At 53.3% G+C, this 17,624-nt stretch overlaps 1 protein-coding gene across 2 annotated transcripts; it reads right to left on the bottom strand.

Moving 5' to 3' along the window:
* Positions 1-767: 767 nt before the first annotated feature.
* Positions 768-14,794, bottom strand: LOC134501986 (solute carrier family 2, facilitated glucose transporter member 3-like). Of its 2 annotated transcripts, none has more exons than XM_063310050.1 (10): positions 14,711-14,794; positions 12,133-12,228; positions 8,019-8,179; positions 7,321-7,561; positions 6,716-6,878; positions 5,868-6,055; positions 4,963-5,067; positions 4,093-4,194; positions 1,859-2,062; positions 768-1,241 (listed from the first exon to the last, which is right to left on the bottom strand). In XM_063310050.1, exons 1-10 carry the CDS (start codon positions 14,723-14,725, stop codon positions 1,020-1,022), a joined length of 1,497 nt encoding a protein of 498 aa, XP_063166120.1. In that variant the 5' UTR covers positions 14,726-14,794; the 3' UTR covers positions 768-1,019. The 2 variants fall into 2 exon arrangements, with proteins under 2 accessions (XP_063166120.1, XP_063166119.1); XM_063310049.1 differs by having other exon boundaries at positions 12,133-12,231; positions 14,711-14,748.
* Between the last annotated feature and the right edge of the window lie 2,830 nt (positions 14,795-17,624).

Here is a 17,624-nt window from a genome sequence, read left to right on the forward strand (position 1 = left end):
TGGTGGCTGCCTGCCTGCCTGCGGCCCCAGAAACCAATGAGCCACGGCCTCTGCCATTCTCTCAGAGCCCGCCAGGGAGCCTCCTGATGCCACAGACAAGTCCCTCTGGGCAGAGAATCTAGACCCTTCCCCTTGCTTCGGGGTCAAGTTGTTACGGAAAGTGGCACAAACCCCACGGCTCCTTCCCTCCACCCAGCAGATCTCAGCCCGACCGGCAGGACTTCAATGCTCTGCTTGCCTTCCTGTCGCTGGTGCCTTTAACATCCCAACGTAATCCTTGACGGCAGTTATCCATCATACCAACTGAATGCAGATTCCGATAAGCACCAAGGCACCCCCTGCGCTCTCTAGGCTCAAGAGAGGCATCATCTACTCACACAGCCCCCTTTTCCTCCTTGGTACCCACCACCTGTCACTACAGTGCGACTACTCTACAGTCACTGCATCGCCCCTTGTTTAAAACGATAATCTTACACCTATCTCTATTCCCTATATACAGAGGAGAGGAGCGTTGCATAAAAATAAATATTTCCAAGCAAAGTGACACAGGAATAAATTAAGTCTAGTAAATAAAAAGCAGTTCTGATCTTAATTTCCCAAACACAGAAGAAAACCCCATTGGATGAAATTGATGAAAGCAAGATGTCTTTTTCCCTTGCTGTAAAGTAAATTTCAGTGTTTTGCACTCTCTTTTCGCCACCTCGTAGAAAACACAGTAAAAGATCAGGAGGAAGGAGTGGTCAACTCACTGGCAGACAAGGGGTTGGACTCAAAGCCATGAGCGATCAGCCACATAAACGGTTCGGCCTCCAGGCAATGATTCAAGGGGCTCAGAGCAGTTCCTCAGTCCTCCAGAGGTACGTGGCAGGAAGAAGCAAGGCAGGAAAAATAACTACCTTTCACTTGTTCTAGTGCAGCACAGAGGTCGTGGCAAAGACCAGAAAGCCACAGGGAACATGAAGAAGCAGCAACAGTTACAAAGGGAGAGCTCCTTTCAGAGACAAGCAAGGATTGGGGTATTAAACATTAGCATCTTTCATAGGCTGAATGCTAGTTAATTCCACCATTGAGCTCTTTTCGCCAGTTGATGGAGCAACACCGTTCACTGTTTGCCTCTCAAAGCCACTGGAGATGTCCTCAAAAGTCCTGCCTTTTGTCTCAGGGACTTTGAAGAAGGTGAAGAAGAAGAAGATGACGAGGAAGGCAACAAAGATCAGGAAAACATAAGACCCTAATTTGCGCTGCAAGGAAGATAAGGAAAAACGTTACTTTTGCTCTAGGACATTAACCCTAGAAGTTCAAACATAGCTCTGGCCTGCAAGGGCCAAAGGGTCAGGGCCCAGTTGTGACCTTTATTCAGAAGCCCATTTTTTCTTAGCAAACTCAAACATCACCTCTGCCATACGTGATGAAATGGCCTGACTAGGTCTGATAGGATCATGCCATGTCCATGAAGAGAAGCACCTCATTCTCAAGGTCACCAAAGGTCATTCCAGGAGCAGGGTGTGCAAGTGTAGGGCCCTCTATGGTTTGATTCTTCATGAGGAGGAAAAATGAGAACTTTGCCCTACAACTCCATTTATGCAACTCCTCTCCTACTTGCCTTTAACTGAGTGATGAACCACAGTGAACTATACCTTTCAAGTTCTCCCTCTCAACAACCATTCTAACAATAGCAAAAATGGGCGTAAAGAGCATTTGCTTTCCTGCACCTCTTGATACCCTTTTAGCCCTTGCCCTTTCCTCCACCTGTTTCCTATTTGTGGAGATATTTTAGACTGCTAACTCCAGGGGAAAGGAGCAGACTTCACTGTGTTCACACCAAGCCAACCAAGAATGTCCAAAGCAGAGTTCTTACCTCTAGATGGGGAAACAGCATGCCCACCAAGAAGTTGGATGCCCAGTTGGAGAAACCAGCTACAGCCACCGCTGCAGGACGAGGACCCTGGCTGAAGAGTTCTGACACAATGAACCATGGGATTGGACCAGGTCCAATTTCAAAGAAAGCCACAAAGGCAAAAGTACCGGTAATATTGATGTAGCTGATCCAAAACGCCATGTTCTGCAAATACAGAGATGCAGAGTTAACCACATGTAGTGTATTATCCCAAAGTAGCACTGACTATCCCAAAACTTTCAGTATCAGCATACCTGGGAATTGATCAGCCAGGAACCTTTCTTGGATAAGATGGTCCAAGAAAGCAGAGACTTTACAACTCAAGATTTCCTTGAATAGCACGGATGAGCAACACCCAGTTCATTCTTACTTCTGGCCTGGTTTTGCCAGCAAAATATTTTAGTTGAACAGATGGCTAAAACTGGAGGATGGCCGGTGGAGAAATACCTTGCACTTTCTACACTTTCTATCTTTCCAAAACATTTATACGAAACTGGGGATTTGATAGCACGCTGCGTTTCAGCAGTTTTGATTCAACCTGTCTGGCTACTTAAAGAGTAGGATACGTGGGGGGTGGGGGCAGTCTGGTGTACCGCTGTTGTCTTTTCCATCAACTTCAATGTCTGCATGAAATAAGAGGGATTATCAGGATCTAGAGTCCACAGTTATCAGAATGTTGGCAACTCTCTCTTTCTCTTTCTACTAAATTAAATGAAGCCACTGTTGGACGGTACTCGGGATACGCAGGAACCACAGGCTGGCTGAACCAGAGGGAATCCATGCTTGAAAGGAAGGTAGCCTCTTTGCAGGCTGGCCCAGCAAATAGCCTTTTCTGGTGATCGTGATGGATGAGCATAATAGCATAAGCTGCATGTGGAGTTTAACAGACTATGTGATGATCTTCATACAGTCCATCTGAATGGGCAGGTGCATGGGAAGGCAGTGGCATGCTAGGGTGGACTAAAACAATGAAGTCTAAAGACCAGGAGAAGATCAAGGTACAGTTGATAGATAAAAGCATCAGGAATCAGATCACGAACTTCCATGACCAAGAACTGCCCAAGAACAGCTAAAGCCTTCCCGGAGCTGTTTTCTAAAATTGTAACAAGATTCCATGTCAAGGCTGATGAAAACCAGCTGGTCAGAATCCAAAACATTTAGGTTACAAAAAGGAGACAAAGGGGAGCTCAGTGTGTGCATTGTCTGCCTGTGTGTGAAATGTGACTCTATGGAACTGAGAAATGTACTGAGCTGATAATGATGTTCATAGACTTAGGCAAACGTTGTACTTTCTACCGCGGGCCTTCTGTGGTGATTGTGCCCACCAGGGACCAAGACCCGGAGAGAGAAGGGGGAAAGCCTGCTAAGTTCCCCCTGCCCCCCTCCCCAAGAACTGTGGTAGGCTAAAGCAGCGCCTCAGATCAGTAAGGACTACAAGACATCGAGTAAGTCAAAACACAGTCCGGATGGGACCAATATTTGTGATAGGCATTCATCCATAGTGGGCATTCCTGGTCATTTTCTTTGGGACAATCATCCCACCTCCTCTGCTCCTCTCTCCTGACTGACAGGGTTCTGAGGGGACACCTGGTCTGAGGATACAGCAACATTTAGTCAAATATCTGCAGTCCGTAATGATTTCAAATGGCAAAGATCTCAAGTACACACAAGCTTGCTGCTATGCCTTTCCTGGACACAGTACTCATGCAGCTTTTAAAACTTCCTATCAGGGCCCCTTCAACGCACCATGGGTGGGGCTGTCCTGAACACGGTTCAGAAACTTAAGCCAGCGCAAAATGCCACAGCTAAATGACCAAGGGCAGAAGAGCGTCTCTTACTTGTCTTCAGACAATTCCAGTTCATGATGTTGATCTTAATTTCTGAATTCCTAAACGCTTGGGAGAAAGACCCCTCAAGGACCCCTGTTCTCACGTGGACCAGGCTGAGAGGAATCTCTGGTCTCTAAGAGGCAGCTGGCCTCGATTATCTTATCCGTCAGCCAGATCATGTGTCCTGCGATTGCAAGGAAACTTTATTATAGATCAGTGGTTTTGTGCACGTGGGTGACCATGGGCAGAACTCTAAGAGACCTAGCTCCAGAGATGAAATGTCTGTTCTGTTTGTTCGTACGTGTCATTCATTTCAGTCCAGAGACACCAGTGGGGCCACTAGGAGCAGAAATGCTGCCCGCTTACCTTTAGTGCCAGGGTAATGGTCATGAGGGTTGCGCAGGCTGCCATGCCACCTAAGCCAACTAAGTGGAGGGTCCGACGTCCTGCCCGCTCCACAAGGAAGAGCTGCACAGTGGGAAGAAGAGAGAGGGAAGATTGCTGTGGGCAGCCGGGCTGCTTTGCTTCAGGGCAACCCGACCACCCCGGGAGACCCGGCTGCCAGAGGACAGTGAAAAAAGTCTCCATGAATTGTGCAATTTGAGCCTGCTGTTGTGGCCGCCATCTCTGACTCTTTTTTACGGTGCCCTGTGGAACCCTTCTCAACACAGAGGTCCAATTTAGCTACCACACTTTAGCGACCTGGTTTAAAGGCAAAACACAAATTCAATGAGCCTCTAGTAGACACTAGAGCATGTAATACCCATCCTTAAGTCCATTCCTTTTTTGCATTTCGGAAATTCCAAGTATCCAAGATGCTGTGAATCCATCTCCCAACTGATCAAAACTCCTTCCCCCATCTCTCTCCCAGACATTTAAGGGTCACCCATAGTGAAGGTGCTACAGAATTTAATCAACAAAGAAAACTGCCAGTCATTTTTTAAAAAGATACCATACTAGAACAAGAACCTGTTCATAATAAAGGCAAATATAATCGTAGGCCTAAACGATGATCTCCCACCTAAAGTTTTAGGGCATTGGCCAATTAGTTTAAGTTTGCAGCCCTCGACTTTAGGTTGGGGTGGCTCAGTGAGGGGCCCCAGAAGGAGGGGGAGCCTTTGTCTCCAGGTAGCCCTGTCCTCCCCTCCTCCCGAGGGAGCAAAAACCCTCGTTTTCCAAGGGCTTCCGCCTCAGCCCCCAAGTAATACATGGCAATCCTGTCTTTTTACTACATACCGACACCACAGTAAAGATGGTATTGACCACGCCGGCCCCAATGGTGGCATACACCGGTTGTGCCACTCCAGCATCTTTGAAAATCTTAGTGGAATAGTAAAATATCTGGAAGCAGACCAAGAGTTTAAAGCAGGGCTTAGAACAAGGAAGAAAATTATGCCCGCTTTGAGCATCACTGGCACAGATACCACCTGCCTGTGGAGGCGAAGACCCCCCACCCCCACCCCACCTGCACCCTTCCCTGCTCTGGGGATGCTTCCAGAAAAGGACCAATCCTAGGCGGGGAGCATGCAGAGAGTGCCCTGCCCTCAATGGGGGACCCCCCATGCCCTGAGGATGGGGGAAGGCAGGGCACCAAAAACGCGGCTGCAAGGGGGCAAAGTCCTGCCCTCCTCCAAGACCAGGACTTGGGAGGAAATACGGGGATTCTGCTCCATTCTAAAGAAATAAGCAGGTGTTAAAGAGTGACTGAAGATAACTTGATCCCCACGAAGCAGCGCGTTGCAGGGGCCTTAAACCAGGAGAACCCGGGCCTCTCTCTTCACGCAGCCACCATGCCATGACCTTCAGCCTCCCAGGATTGTTTGGAGCAAAACTGGAGGTGGAAAGCAGGGATGCTCCCCAGCTTTTGTGGGGAAAGTGGGAGGAAAAGGAATAAGCGGGTAAGACGGCTGGGACCGTGCAACTGAATCTCCGCCCCTTTTCCCATGTGCCACCTGCGCGCGCACCCCATGCGGCAGGGGGCGGGGCTTCTGCTGCAGGGCTGCAACGGTCCTCCGGGCCTTTTGGGGTCCCCTGCTGCCACTGGCGCTCGCCCGCCTTCCCTCCCCTGGCCGGGGAGCTGGCCCAGCCTCCCGCCAGAGACGTTGGCCCCCCTGCCCCGCCACGAGGCCCCGGGGACCCACCGCATTAATGCCCGAGAGCTGCTGCGAGAGCTGCAGGACGATGGCGATGAAGATGGCCTGGCGGTAGCCGGGGGAGCGGAAGAGCTCCAGGATGGTCACCTTCTTCTCCTGGGACATCTTGGCACTCTCCTCTTTCATCTCCTGGATGTCGCTGGAGACGTCCTGGACCCCACGGAGGTTCCGGAGCACTGAGGGAAGGACACGGGCTGCATGAGACACGCGGCCTCATCGCTTTGGAGGGCTCCGGTTAGTTTTCTGCCAAATTTATTTCCAGGAAGGGTTCTTCGTTATGCAGCTACTCATCCTGCTCAGGCAGGCAGGCAAGGAGAAAGACCGACAGAACCCCCATTCGCTCACACGGGAGACGACTGATGGCCAACACGCATCTTCCTTGGGTGGGGTGGGGGGCTTCCACACACACGGGCTTTTGCGTTGTGCAAAATTCCAGAGCCCAGAACCTCAGCCCCAGAACAAACGAAGAATTGTGCTGGCTAGCTGAGAACAGGGGCACGAGAAAAGCCTGAGATCCCCGTTCAGAAACAACAGAGAAACTTCCTGTCGTGATCCATCCAAAATCTGGACTGAGCGGCTGGAACAGCAGCAAAATATATGAATGTTCTGTTGTCATTCTCTGAACGAGAGAGAAAATACAAAGCTAGGGCTTTGAAGTCTGAGGTGCTCTTTCAGGAAACCCTCCTCCTAGTAGGCATTATTTTACCACAGTCTTCATTTTTACTGATATTTAACTAACTGCTAAAATGCTTTTGGGCTAGTACCTCCCTGGCAAGCCTCTTTGCTAAATACACGTGCCACAGCGCAGCTCCACGATGCGGCTACGGAATGAATACCTGCGACGGCCTTCTCTTCCTCCATCTTGTTGATCAGCAGGAAACGGGGGCTCTCAGGGCAAAAGGGGAGGGCCGCACACTGCAGGAGGGCTGGGATGATGGTGAACCCCAGCAAGAGCGGCCAGAGGGTCTTCGTCCCCATGATGACGTCTAGACCAAAGACCTAATTGCAGCATGGGGGCAAGCAGAAGAGAAGCGTGGGCGTCAGGCACCATTCCCCAAAACTCAAAGGAGGGAGAAAGTCATCCAGGCATGGTTTCCTCTTGGCATCTGGAGAGTGGTAACTTCCTTAGGGCTACTGATCCTCTTAATAGACCCTGGCCTTCCACAGACCACAGCATGCCAGAGCAGCCCCAGTAGGACCATGGCTAAGTCCTCTCCCCCAGATCCCATGGCATCAATTTAGCTGAGGAATCCTGTGCTACCCAGTGGAAAACTCCCCACAGCAGTCTGCAGAGCGTCAGTTCCGGCCAGTGGGTGGAGAATCCCTTCCCCAGAAAGCCAGAGGGCCAGGCCACGTTCCATGGATGAGCCCGGGACTCTCTCCCTGCTTGAAGACCAGGCTACACGACTGAGCAACTGCTCCAGGACAATGCCTGGCTTACCTGGGCCACCAGGATGCCCACCACGATGCCCAGCTGGTTCAGGGTGCCAAAAGCCCCACGCAAGGCAGTAGGGGAGACTTCGCTGATATACATGGGCACAAAGCCAGTACAGAGGCCACAAAAGACCCCAATGATGAAGCGCCCAATGATTAGCATCTCCACTGCCCTGGCCATCTTGGAGAAGCCCATCAAGATGCCACCTGCAATGGCCAGAACGTTCACCATCAGCATGGAATTTCGCCTGCACAGGAAAAAAAAAGTTCAGGAGAGGGAGAGAATCGAAAGAAGCATTAGAAAAGGTCAGAAAGGAGACTGGTGCAGCTCGATGGCTCAAGCACAGCATTCTGATGCAGGAAGTACAATGGCTCAGGGCCTCTCCTGCCCGCCTTAACCTCTGGCAGCGATTCCCTGCCGGTCATTGCAAGGAGGTGTCCACAGAAGCAGGCCTTGCTGGACTCAAGTCTCCTTGGCACTGGTGCCTATAGCGAGACCCCCACCTGCTGCCTGAATAACAGCCTTCTTCCATCTCTCAGGAGGCCCCTGTGGGGGATTTTCAGCCAGGCGTTCTGCTGGCAGGGCTCAACCACCAGCCTAACCTCAATGCCCGTTTAGACTGGAACCCCTCCCCCATTTTCTAACAGAGATCATTTTCTCTCATGCCCTTCCGGTGCCTTAGAAAGCTGTCATTCCTCACTGACCTGCCAAATCGGTTGACAAAAAATCCAACTGAGAAAGAGCCAATCATCCCTCCGACTGAGAAGATGGCAACCGAAAGGGACCACAGCCAGGTCAGCAGAGTGTCCGAGATGTTGTCGCCCGTCCGGTATATCCACGTCTCATTGAAAAACTTCTTGATAATCTGCAAGGACAGAAACGGACACCCACTTTGGAATGGAAAGAAGATAACAACATGTGGGAAAGTTGACAAAGAGCGCTAGAACATCATCAGGATGGACAGGAGAAGAGGAAAACAGCCAAACCCAGGAGGATGTTAGCGGTGTCACAAGCTCACATGATCAACACAGACACCCAACAGATCTGGCCAGCCTGCTACACGAACATACCCTGCAGAAGAGCTCTTGCGCCAAGCTGAGGGGCGCCATGCTTCCTGAAGGTGCCACGTGCCAGCCAAGCAAGCGAGTGGGGAAACTGTTGGTCGTTGGGCCTGTGGCTGTGCTCACACAAGCTCCTCGCAGGCTGCTGGCTGCTTGCGGTCCCTTGTCATCCCCACTATTCTTCATCTGAAGTTCACAACACTCCTCCTCCTCCCCAGAGCAGGTGACATCAGGGGCGAGTGGTGGTGGCATGGATGAGCCAAGAAGGCAGACCCCCTTTGCCCTTGGGCACCCTGCTTGTTCTCAGCAGCTACAGCCCACGTAGCAACGGTGATCACTAACTTTGCTGTTGACTAGCAAAGCCTTCCTGAAGGCGTACGGAGTTCTTCCTTTTCCGTGCGACAGGTTAAGGTGGCAGTCCTATATGCGAGGCCCCCATGATGCAGTGGCGCATGCTCTCAAGTACACATGGCTGTGACTGCATGACCACATTACATTTCAATATCGAGTTTGTTATTTCAAATGCATCTATGTGACAAAAAACCCAAAAGCCACATCCATCCTACGATAGATTTGAATCTCCCTGAACAGAAGCGTTCCTTGCCAACCCAATGTCCTCTATTACTTGGACTGAAACAATACACTGGTGGTATTTTTTAGCTAAACTGGGACCAAGTTATCTCTCTCAACGTATCTGGTAAAATAGTCTTTACAAGAAGCTCTTTGTGCTCCTCGTACATTAATTTTGAAGAAAACCTTACTACATTCCATTGTATTAATGGCTTCTCGTTCAGACAAACTGAACAAAAAATACCAACATGATTATAAGGGCCTTCTTGTTCAATCAAAATCATACTTTCTGTAGTTTTGAGGAAAAAACCCCAAACGATAATTTTTGGAGGAGAACAGGTATCAAAGAAAGGATAATCAGATTTTAGATGTTCACAGAATTAAATGAATATGTACAAGTGGAAGACAACAGTAAAAGCACCCAAGATTTGAAAAATCAGGACATCTCTTAACTAGATTCTGGCAGTATAACTTCCACACTGGTATCAGCCAGTATGTTCTCAGTCATAGTGAAAAACTGCTTATTCTCTTGTGTTAAAAGTCTGCCTGTATTTTCATCTGATATCAGATGAACATCAGATGCTTCTCTCATACCATCCAGGTTTATTCCATGAAACATGGGTTTATGTACAGGTTGATAGATTTAAACAGGCACATTTTATTATTCAAAACTCTGTTTAACTATAGCAAAAGTATTAACTGCTAACAGGGACGTGCAATGCTTTCCTCATAGAAAGGGCATTTGGGCTATATGAAAATGAGGAATTCTCATTTCTCATCTGCTCCAGCTGGGTCACTTCCCACAGCTACTTACAAGAACCCCAGGCACGTCTAGGCCCCGCTACCCCTTTCAGGGTGGCAACTGCTGTGTCTGCGCCAAGGAGGGCAGCCAGGGAAAGGCACCCCCTGAGCCTGCACCGGAGGGCAGCAGGAGACCAGCTGGAGACCCACGGGATGCTCACCCCCCCCCCAGGAGGAGCACATTATTCTAGCCATTATTTTGCCTTTCCCGGAGATGGGAGGATGTGGTGGTGAGTCACTCTTAAGAGGAGCAGCACCCACGCATTTCCTCCATCCTTGTCATCTTCGTAATTCAGAGACAAATTATTTTTGTCATTTTCCTTCCCTTGTTTTGACCACAGCGTGGAAAAGATGATAACTGGGAGGAAGGAGGGGCTAGAGGGACTCAACGTGGTGCCTGACTCTGCCCGTCCTTTGCGTCGCCCTTGTTCCTTCCCCTCTTCTGTGACTCAGCAGGCCCCCCTCCTGCCCATGTCACTCCTTTTCTCTCCACTTCTAAATCTGTCTCCAAGAACAATGTGGTTTCTCCCCAGCTGTGAACTGAAGCTGGACTCCACCGGCGATTCTGGGAGTGAGGGTCCGGCCCACCTGGGCAGCCCACAGCTGGGGGAGTGCAGCGGCCTGGGGGAACATCCCTGGGAGAGCTGCAGACAGAACAACCGGTGTGTAAAAGGTGTCTCGGCTGAGAAAAGTGGGGAGCGTGTGGGAAACGATTCAGGGGGGACCCTCCCCAGTTTCCAGAGAGTAAAAAGAGAGGAGGAAAGACTTTCAGCCTTGCAAGATTTGGTTAATGGAACCTTACAAGAAAGGTAGAGTTGGTGTGCCCAGTGGTGCTTCTCACCTGGACTCCCTCGCAGGGCTAGCAGGAGGTCTCTGCAAAGACCAGCAATCCCATGAGATCAATTTCATCCCAGCCTAAGGGGAAGATCCAGAGATCCTCCCCCCCAACTCTCTACAGCACTCGCACTGCTGACACGTCTCCTTTTGGGCGGTTCCCAGTCCCGCCAACCCGTTATCCTTCTGAAGCCGGTTCCTTCATTTTAGATCTCACATAAATAAAGTGGTTTATTTTTTAAAAACGAAGCTACGGTGACCCTAATTAAAAATGCACAAACCATGCAAGTGGCACAAAAATGTCGTGATTTGGCAAAATTCTCTGGAGGGGAAGGCAGCAATCCACGCCATAATAAGCAGGTCGTCAATAAGGCCCCACAACCTCTGGTGCACCCTGAAGAGGACATTCTCTCCCCGGTGGTTGGCCCACAAGGCTGGTCAGCTGAGACAAGCGCAACCGGCCCAAGGCCCCCCAGGAGCCCTGGGGACCTGGAGGTTGCTCTCCCTCCGACCACACTGGCTCTCTGCAGACACGCCTCCCGCTCTGGCATCCCCACGAGATGTGGACAGGCATCACTGGCATGGAGAGAGGAAGCGCTTTGCTGCTGCTTCTCTGGGAGGAGACGCAGATACCAGGCGGGGTGAGCTTCACCCGTGCTGAAACCACAAGATGCTGAAGTGGAATAATGCAGAAGGCCCTCTGGAGGTGGGGGTGGCCAGTGGCCCCTTCTCCCTGCCTCAGGGCCTCCCCAGGCCCGTTTCTGCCCTGGCTCTCTCTGAGCAGAGCATCTGTGGCACGAAAGAAGGGGAGGTACCTGCCGAGAAGCCGCGGGGAGACCCGCGCAGCCACATTCAGGCAGAGCACACTCTGCTCGCAACGTGCACCAGGGGAGGGGAACGTGCCAGGAAATCAGAATTTCGCCAGACACGGGCTGTGGGGAAAGGATTTTCTGGCAGCTCCTCCATCTATGAGGTCAGCCATTCAACAGTTCCACTGGGAAATAGCTCAGGCTATTAGCTATCAGCTCTTAACTCATAGCTGGAGTCTGTCTGGACTTCCAAGGCTGAGAAGGGAAACGCCGCATCCATCACGCGGGCGGCGTAAGAGCAGCATCCCCGCTGCCCACCCCAGGAGGGCTTTCTCCATCTCTGCAGCCCTGCCTGGGCTTCCAAAGCCTTATGGAGGGAGGGAGAGACGGCAGCATCCTTGCCTCGACACCATTTTCCCCACGAGAGGCTCCATTCTGCTTCCTGGATGCGGGTGGCACAAGGGGCTCTACACAGCACCTTTCCAAAATAAAATAGTAGTGATGGACTCTACCTAATGTTCACTGTCTTACAAAATTAAAAGTTCTGTTACCTCCCTGAAGCAAGTTTCTTGATTTGAGATACTGTATACTCATAAATGGGACACTGACCAATTCCATGACTTTCCCCTCTGTCCTCGGTGTCCGCCACGTCTGCCCCAATTTTCCCCATCTTTGCTGCTAACACGAGGCCAGGCAAATTCCCTGTAGCAGGAGAGTCCCCCAGGCCTCCCCCTCCCCCTTACCTCCTCAGGAGCATTGATGACTCCGGTATTGTACCCAAACTGGAGGGATCCGACCGCTGCAACAGATACGGCAGAGAGAAGGGGGGCCGTTATCTTCTGCTGAAAACACAACACAGTTAATTCGTTCACATTTTCCCCAAAGGCAAACTGCCATCACAGCTGTTCATTCACATTCCTTAAGAAGGCAAACTCTATTTATACACCATTCAACTGGGGTGGGGGTGGGGCCTTCAAGCCAGTCTTGACTCCTGGCGACTGCCTGGACCAGTCCCTGCAGTTTTCTTGGCAAGGTTTTTTGGAAGTGGCTTGCCCTGGCCTCCTTCCTAGGGCTGAGAGGGGGGGACTGGGCCAAGGTCCCCCAGCTGGCTTTTTTGTGCCTAAGGCGGGACTAGAGCTCCTGGTCTCCCGGTTTCTAGCCTGGGGCCTTCACCACGCCACCAAACTGGCTCTCCACACACTATTCAATACAGATTTTAAACAAAATCCTATTCCGAGGGTGGCTCAGAGACTTCAGGCCGACTCCACTCTCTGCATCTTGCCAAACATCAGCAGGTACTCAAAAGGACTGAGGCCCGTCCCTTCCCGAGGCTGCGTGATGACATCCAACTCCTAAGGCAAAACCACTTAGGGTGTCTCATCCCTCCTTCCACGTTGCTCTTTCACCACCGAACGTGCTCCCCAAAGCCTTATCCACCCAAGAGCCTGTGTTTCCACAGCAACAAGTAAAATGAAAAGACAGCTGGGAAACCATTCCATTACTGCCTGCAGTGGATCCGATCACGTCCTGCACCACTTTCCCACTTCCTGTGTCCCCTTAGCCCTTTGGGTCACATGGAGACCCACCTCTAAAGGCCACGAAGTGATGCTACCAGGTCTGTCCTGGAGGCGAGAGTTCCAGATCTCTGGCTACCAATGAAAAGAAATGCAGACTGAGTTTCTGCAACAGGTACCTGTCATTCTGCGCTTCCAAAATTAGAGAGTTCTCGACAGAAACTCCGTCTATTTTTGTTTGCATTTTTACTGGCTAACTGGCCTGGTTCGCTTTTTAATTTTTGTAATGCCAAAAGATATCAGAAAGAGGCCAGAGATAGTGGTAGAAATCCTGCTGTCTTAAAACTTTGCATAAATAGATTGTGGTGGTTGAAATACAGAGGGGGCTGTTTTAAGGGGAAGCTGGGGTTGGGAAGGGATTCGGCACCCACTGCTTTCTTGCTTGGTGTTCTGTGCTTTAAATCTCCAACAAATTTTCAGTGAAGGGTTCTTTGCACCCCTCTCAGTAATACCTTAAATACAGTGAAAGTCACCCAACAGCCCAAGGGCAGGTACGTAAGTGACCCAAGGCTGGTGGTGAAGGGTACAAAAACACAGGAGGATTCTGGTGGCACCTCTCGCATTGCACAGTGATCAAAATAATGTCACATCTACAGTGTCTGGAGGACTCGGCAAAATTGCAATGAAATAGGAAGGTGCAGTTTTACCATCCACCTTGCAGGTGCAGAGCTCCAGCTGGGAGTCAGAGGTGACTCAATGGCTGTGAGATCTGAACTGCTTTGCAGCCCAACGTTGCCGCCACGGGGCTACCCAGGTGTACAGCTGCAACATTACGCCAAGTGATGGCGGCAGTCCGGGCTTCCAATTGCCTAATTTCTTTCTACAAACCACACGACTTTTCGTCTTGAAGTCTTGCGGTAGGCGGAAGAGCAGAGGCTTGATGCTGCTCCTCTTTTGCACTGGAAGCCATTTGCTAGAAAACGCTTGTGCTGAAACCCTTCTGTCCGCCCCCCAGCTGAGGGGGGGTACTATTGCATGCCAGCATCCTTTGCACCGTCAGAAAGTACAAATACTGGAGAGGGGCGGGGCGGGGGAGACACTAAACAGGGTGGCAGCAAAGTGGCAGGAAATCTGCAAGAGAGCCGTTCGCATCCCCCTTCTTTGCCCTCTGCAGGCGCAGGGCTTGGGCCGGTCTTGCAACACCCCCCCGCCGGGGGCTCACGGGGGCTTGTTCTCTCCCGGCCTCCAGATGACCTTGACACCTGCTAAGGCTCTGAGACCTCGGCTGGGGAGCGGCCCTGGACCCAGCCCCCCTCTGCCCCCAGCATCCTTCCCGAGCTCCAAGCCAGTCGGTTTCCCACAATTGTCGCCCCCCCGCCCGGAACACACAGCTGGTTCTCCTCCGAACGGACGCTGCCAAATGCGCCCGGGCGCGGAGGCAGCCGGACGTAGCCCAGACGGTTTCCCTTTCCGTTCCTCGTGGGCTTCCCATTCAACGCTTATGGAGACGTCCGGCCCGCCCCCGCCGCCCCCGCCGCCCCCGCCTGGCTTTCCACGCGGGGAGTTCGGAGCCTCCCGGTCTGCCCCGTGGCAGGCGGCCGAGCCGTCCCTTCCTCCGAGCGTCCGGTCGCCTGAAAAGCGCCCTTTGCGACGCCTTCCGGCAACCCGCTCCGCATCCTTGCCGGGCTCCGCCGCTGTCCCTGTCAAGCCAGACCCCCTAACACCCGCGCCCGTTTTCTGCCAACCCGGCGCGAAAGCCGCGCGGCGGCGCGCCCTCAGCCTCCGAGCGAAGCCAGCCGGTTCTGACCTTGTTCTCCGCCATGGCGCTGGGCACCGGCTCCGTCCGTCCGTTCCGTCCGTCTGCTGCAGATGCCGCGGCTCCGCCACGCGAGCAGATCAGGCCCGTCCGCGCCGCCGGCTGGTTCTGCGCTTCAGCGGGCGCCACCGCCTTTAAAGCTTCTGCCCGTCCTCGAAGGCGGGGGGCGGCGAGACCAGCCCCCGCCCAGGGCCCGACGGGAGGGGGCGCGGCTGTGCCTGCCCGCCGATGACGAGCGGCTGGCGCCCCGCTGGGGTTTCACTCCCCCCCCCCCCCGCAGCCACGAGGCCGGCTGGGGAGGCTGCGGCGCTTCGAGGCGGCCGCGAGGGCGAGCCCCCCTCCTTCAACCGGGCGGGCGCGGGCAGTTCAGAAGGGGGGCCGGGCTGGCGGCGGCAGCGCCCGGGCCCGCGAGCCCTTCCTGAGCCGAGCGTGGGGGAAGCCGAGCCCTCGCCCCGAAAGGACGCCCTGGGCTGAGTCGAGCCCCGGGAGCCGCCTCGCGGGGCCGCCGGGAAGAGAGAGCGGGGCCCGCCGCGGGGAGGCGGCGCTGGGGAGGGCCACAACTGGGCGGGGGGGGGGGCAAGCGGGACATGTGCCCCAGGCGCCAGAACGGGCGCGGAATCCATGTTCGCCGCGGGTGACGCAGACCCTAGCTGCGGGCCTGGCGTTGGCTTGGGTCCCCGCCAAGGAGCCGGGCCCGCAAAGGCGCCTGCGGCTCCCCCCGAGGTGCCTGCGCCCGGCCGCCGAGGGGAGAAGCGGGCTGCGGCGGCTGCTCCCCCGCCGAGGGGCCCAGCGGCCCTCTCGACCCCCGCCGCCCCCGGGCTTTGCCCGCCCGAAGCGTCCCTCGGCCTGGAGGGAGCCCCGAGGGCGGAAGCGGAGCTGGCGCGCGGCTTGCCCCGCAGCAGCCTTCGGGGCGCGAGTCCGGTGAGCGTGTCTGTCGAGGCTGCCCGTACCGAGCCCTGCCCGGGAGCGGTGCCTGTGCGGGGAGGCCGAAGCGGCGTCCCTCCGCCCCTGCGCGCGCGCCTGCGTGTGTTTTGATGTGTCGGCTGTTCGTGGGGCTCGCGGGGCTTCTTCCTCCCAGGAAGCAGAAGTCACAGGGCGGCGGCGGCGGCAGCTGCTGAGAAATGTGTTTCCCAGTTGCGGTGCTTCTGGCCGGCCTGCTTACGAGTGAGACGTGCCGCCTCGCCTCGCAAGAATACCCTCCCCTCTTCAGGCCACCTCCCTGCTCTAATGGAGAAAGAGTTCGGCTCAGCGTCATCCCTTAGCAACATCTTCTTGATCAGTGTTGCCATGGGAACTAGGCAGAGCATCCAAAGAGGAGAGCGTGCCAGTGAAAACGTGCGGCCGAGTAACCGTGGCTCCTTGTCACTAGGTGTGACAAGCTAAGATCTTTGGTGGGAGAAGATGCCTGACATTAGGCCAGCACCTCTCCTTGTGACTTCACCGGTGATCTGCCAAAGGTAACTGGCAGGGTGTTGGTGGACACCCAAACAGAGCAATACTCTCTGGTGTGATGTTTGCCCAGCCAACGGTCCAGCTGGAGGAGCACAAGATGACCCCCAGTTCTGACGTCTTCATGCCATGCTGTTGTTGAGCTATAAAAACCACACCTTTAATGCCAAAAGTTGGGCATCTTCTAGACTGGTGCATTTGCCTGCATCCGGTGCATCTTGAACCTTGGAGTTGTGGTAGCTTATCCTGCCAGGTTGGTGGTGGCCTCAGCAGGAGGCTTCCCTTTACCCCAGTGTGCAGACGAAGGTCCAGCAGGTCCCTCCAGAAGGCTCGCAGCTGAGCTTGTGGTTTTGGCCTGCAGATAGCCACGGCCTGGAGGTTTTTGCTTCAGTCTGCCATCTGCGACCCTGACCAGTTTTGCTGTGCAGCCTCAGGTCTTCCTAGTCCCCAGACTCACAGTCTTGGGGCTTTCTGTCTCAATTCTGTCAGAAAAGTACCTGTCTCTGCATGCCCATCCAGCTCGTAGGAGGAGAACCAATGCCTTTCACACACCAGATTTTTTTCCTTTGGTTCACAATATTTTCTGAATGACAGCAGGTGGAAGAGAAAGAAATAGGGTATATGTCCATTTTATTCCAAAATCTGGATCCCAGGGAGAATAAAGCAGATGTATACTATATTTCTCCCTTTTCTATCTGGTTGACAGTGCATGCCTGAATGCCAGCAGGGCCTCAGTGGTCCCAGTTGGGTCTGCATCCATGCTGCATTAGATCTCTAAGCCAGCATCACCTGTGGAGCCAGCAGTCCCACCTTTAGGCTCCTTGTGGACTGTGGGCAGCCAGATAGTGTCACCCTAATTCCTGCTCTCCTCTGGCCCAATTCTTCCTGGCTCCTCAGGCTGCCCAGATCCTGAACGAAGAAGGCAGTTTTACAGGCTGCTCGTCTTCACAGCCTCCAGTGGGCCCAGAGTGATGGGCTTCCTCTCTCCACTCAGCAGGGGCTGCTAGTGGCCAGCCACTTCCTCTTTCTAACTCCTTTGGGAGCTGACAAAAGCCAACTTCTGCTTCCCAGGGGCAGAAAGATGGAACTGAAATGGTAAAAATAAAATAAATTTAGTTCATAATTGAATTGTGTGAAGAATAATTAATTTTAGGGACATCTGCGTGGTCTTTGGCAGCCCTGAGGGGGAGAGTTAGCTCTTCCCTCCCCATCAACAAACCTTGCTCAGGTAGAGTTCCTGCAGGGCTGTGGGAAGGATTCCATTGACCCAAAGGCTTTCTGGGGTGGGGTGGGGTGGGGTGGGGTGGGAGCCCTTGTTTCCAGTCTGCTGCTAATGAGGGATAAGCGTTTTCTCTTTCCAAGCTTGGGGATGTTGGTGGGGGGTGGGGGCTGTGAAGAACCTCATGGCCTGGGCAATATCTGCAACCCAATACTTTCCATATGCAACGTTCAGCAT

This window comes from Candoia aspera, chromosome 8 (genome assembly GCF_035149785.1).
Source record: "Candoia aspera isolate rCanAsp1 chromosome 8, rCanAsp1.hap2, whole genome shotgun sequence".
Classification (NCBI taxonomy): domain Eukaryota; kingdom Metazoa; phylum Chordata; class Lepidosauria; order Squamata; family Boidae; genus Candoia; species Candoia aspera.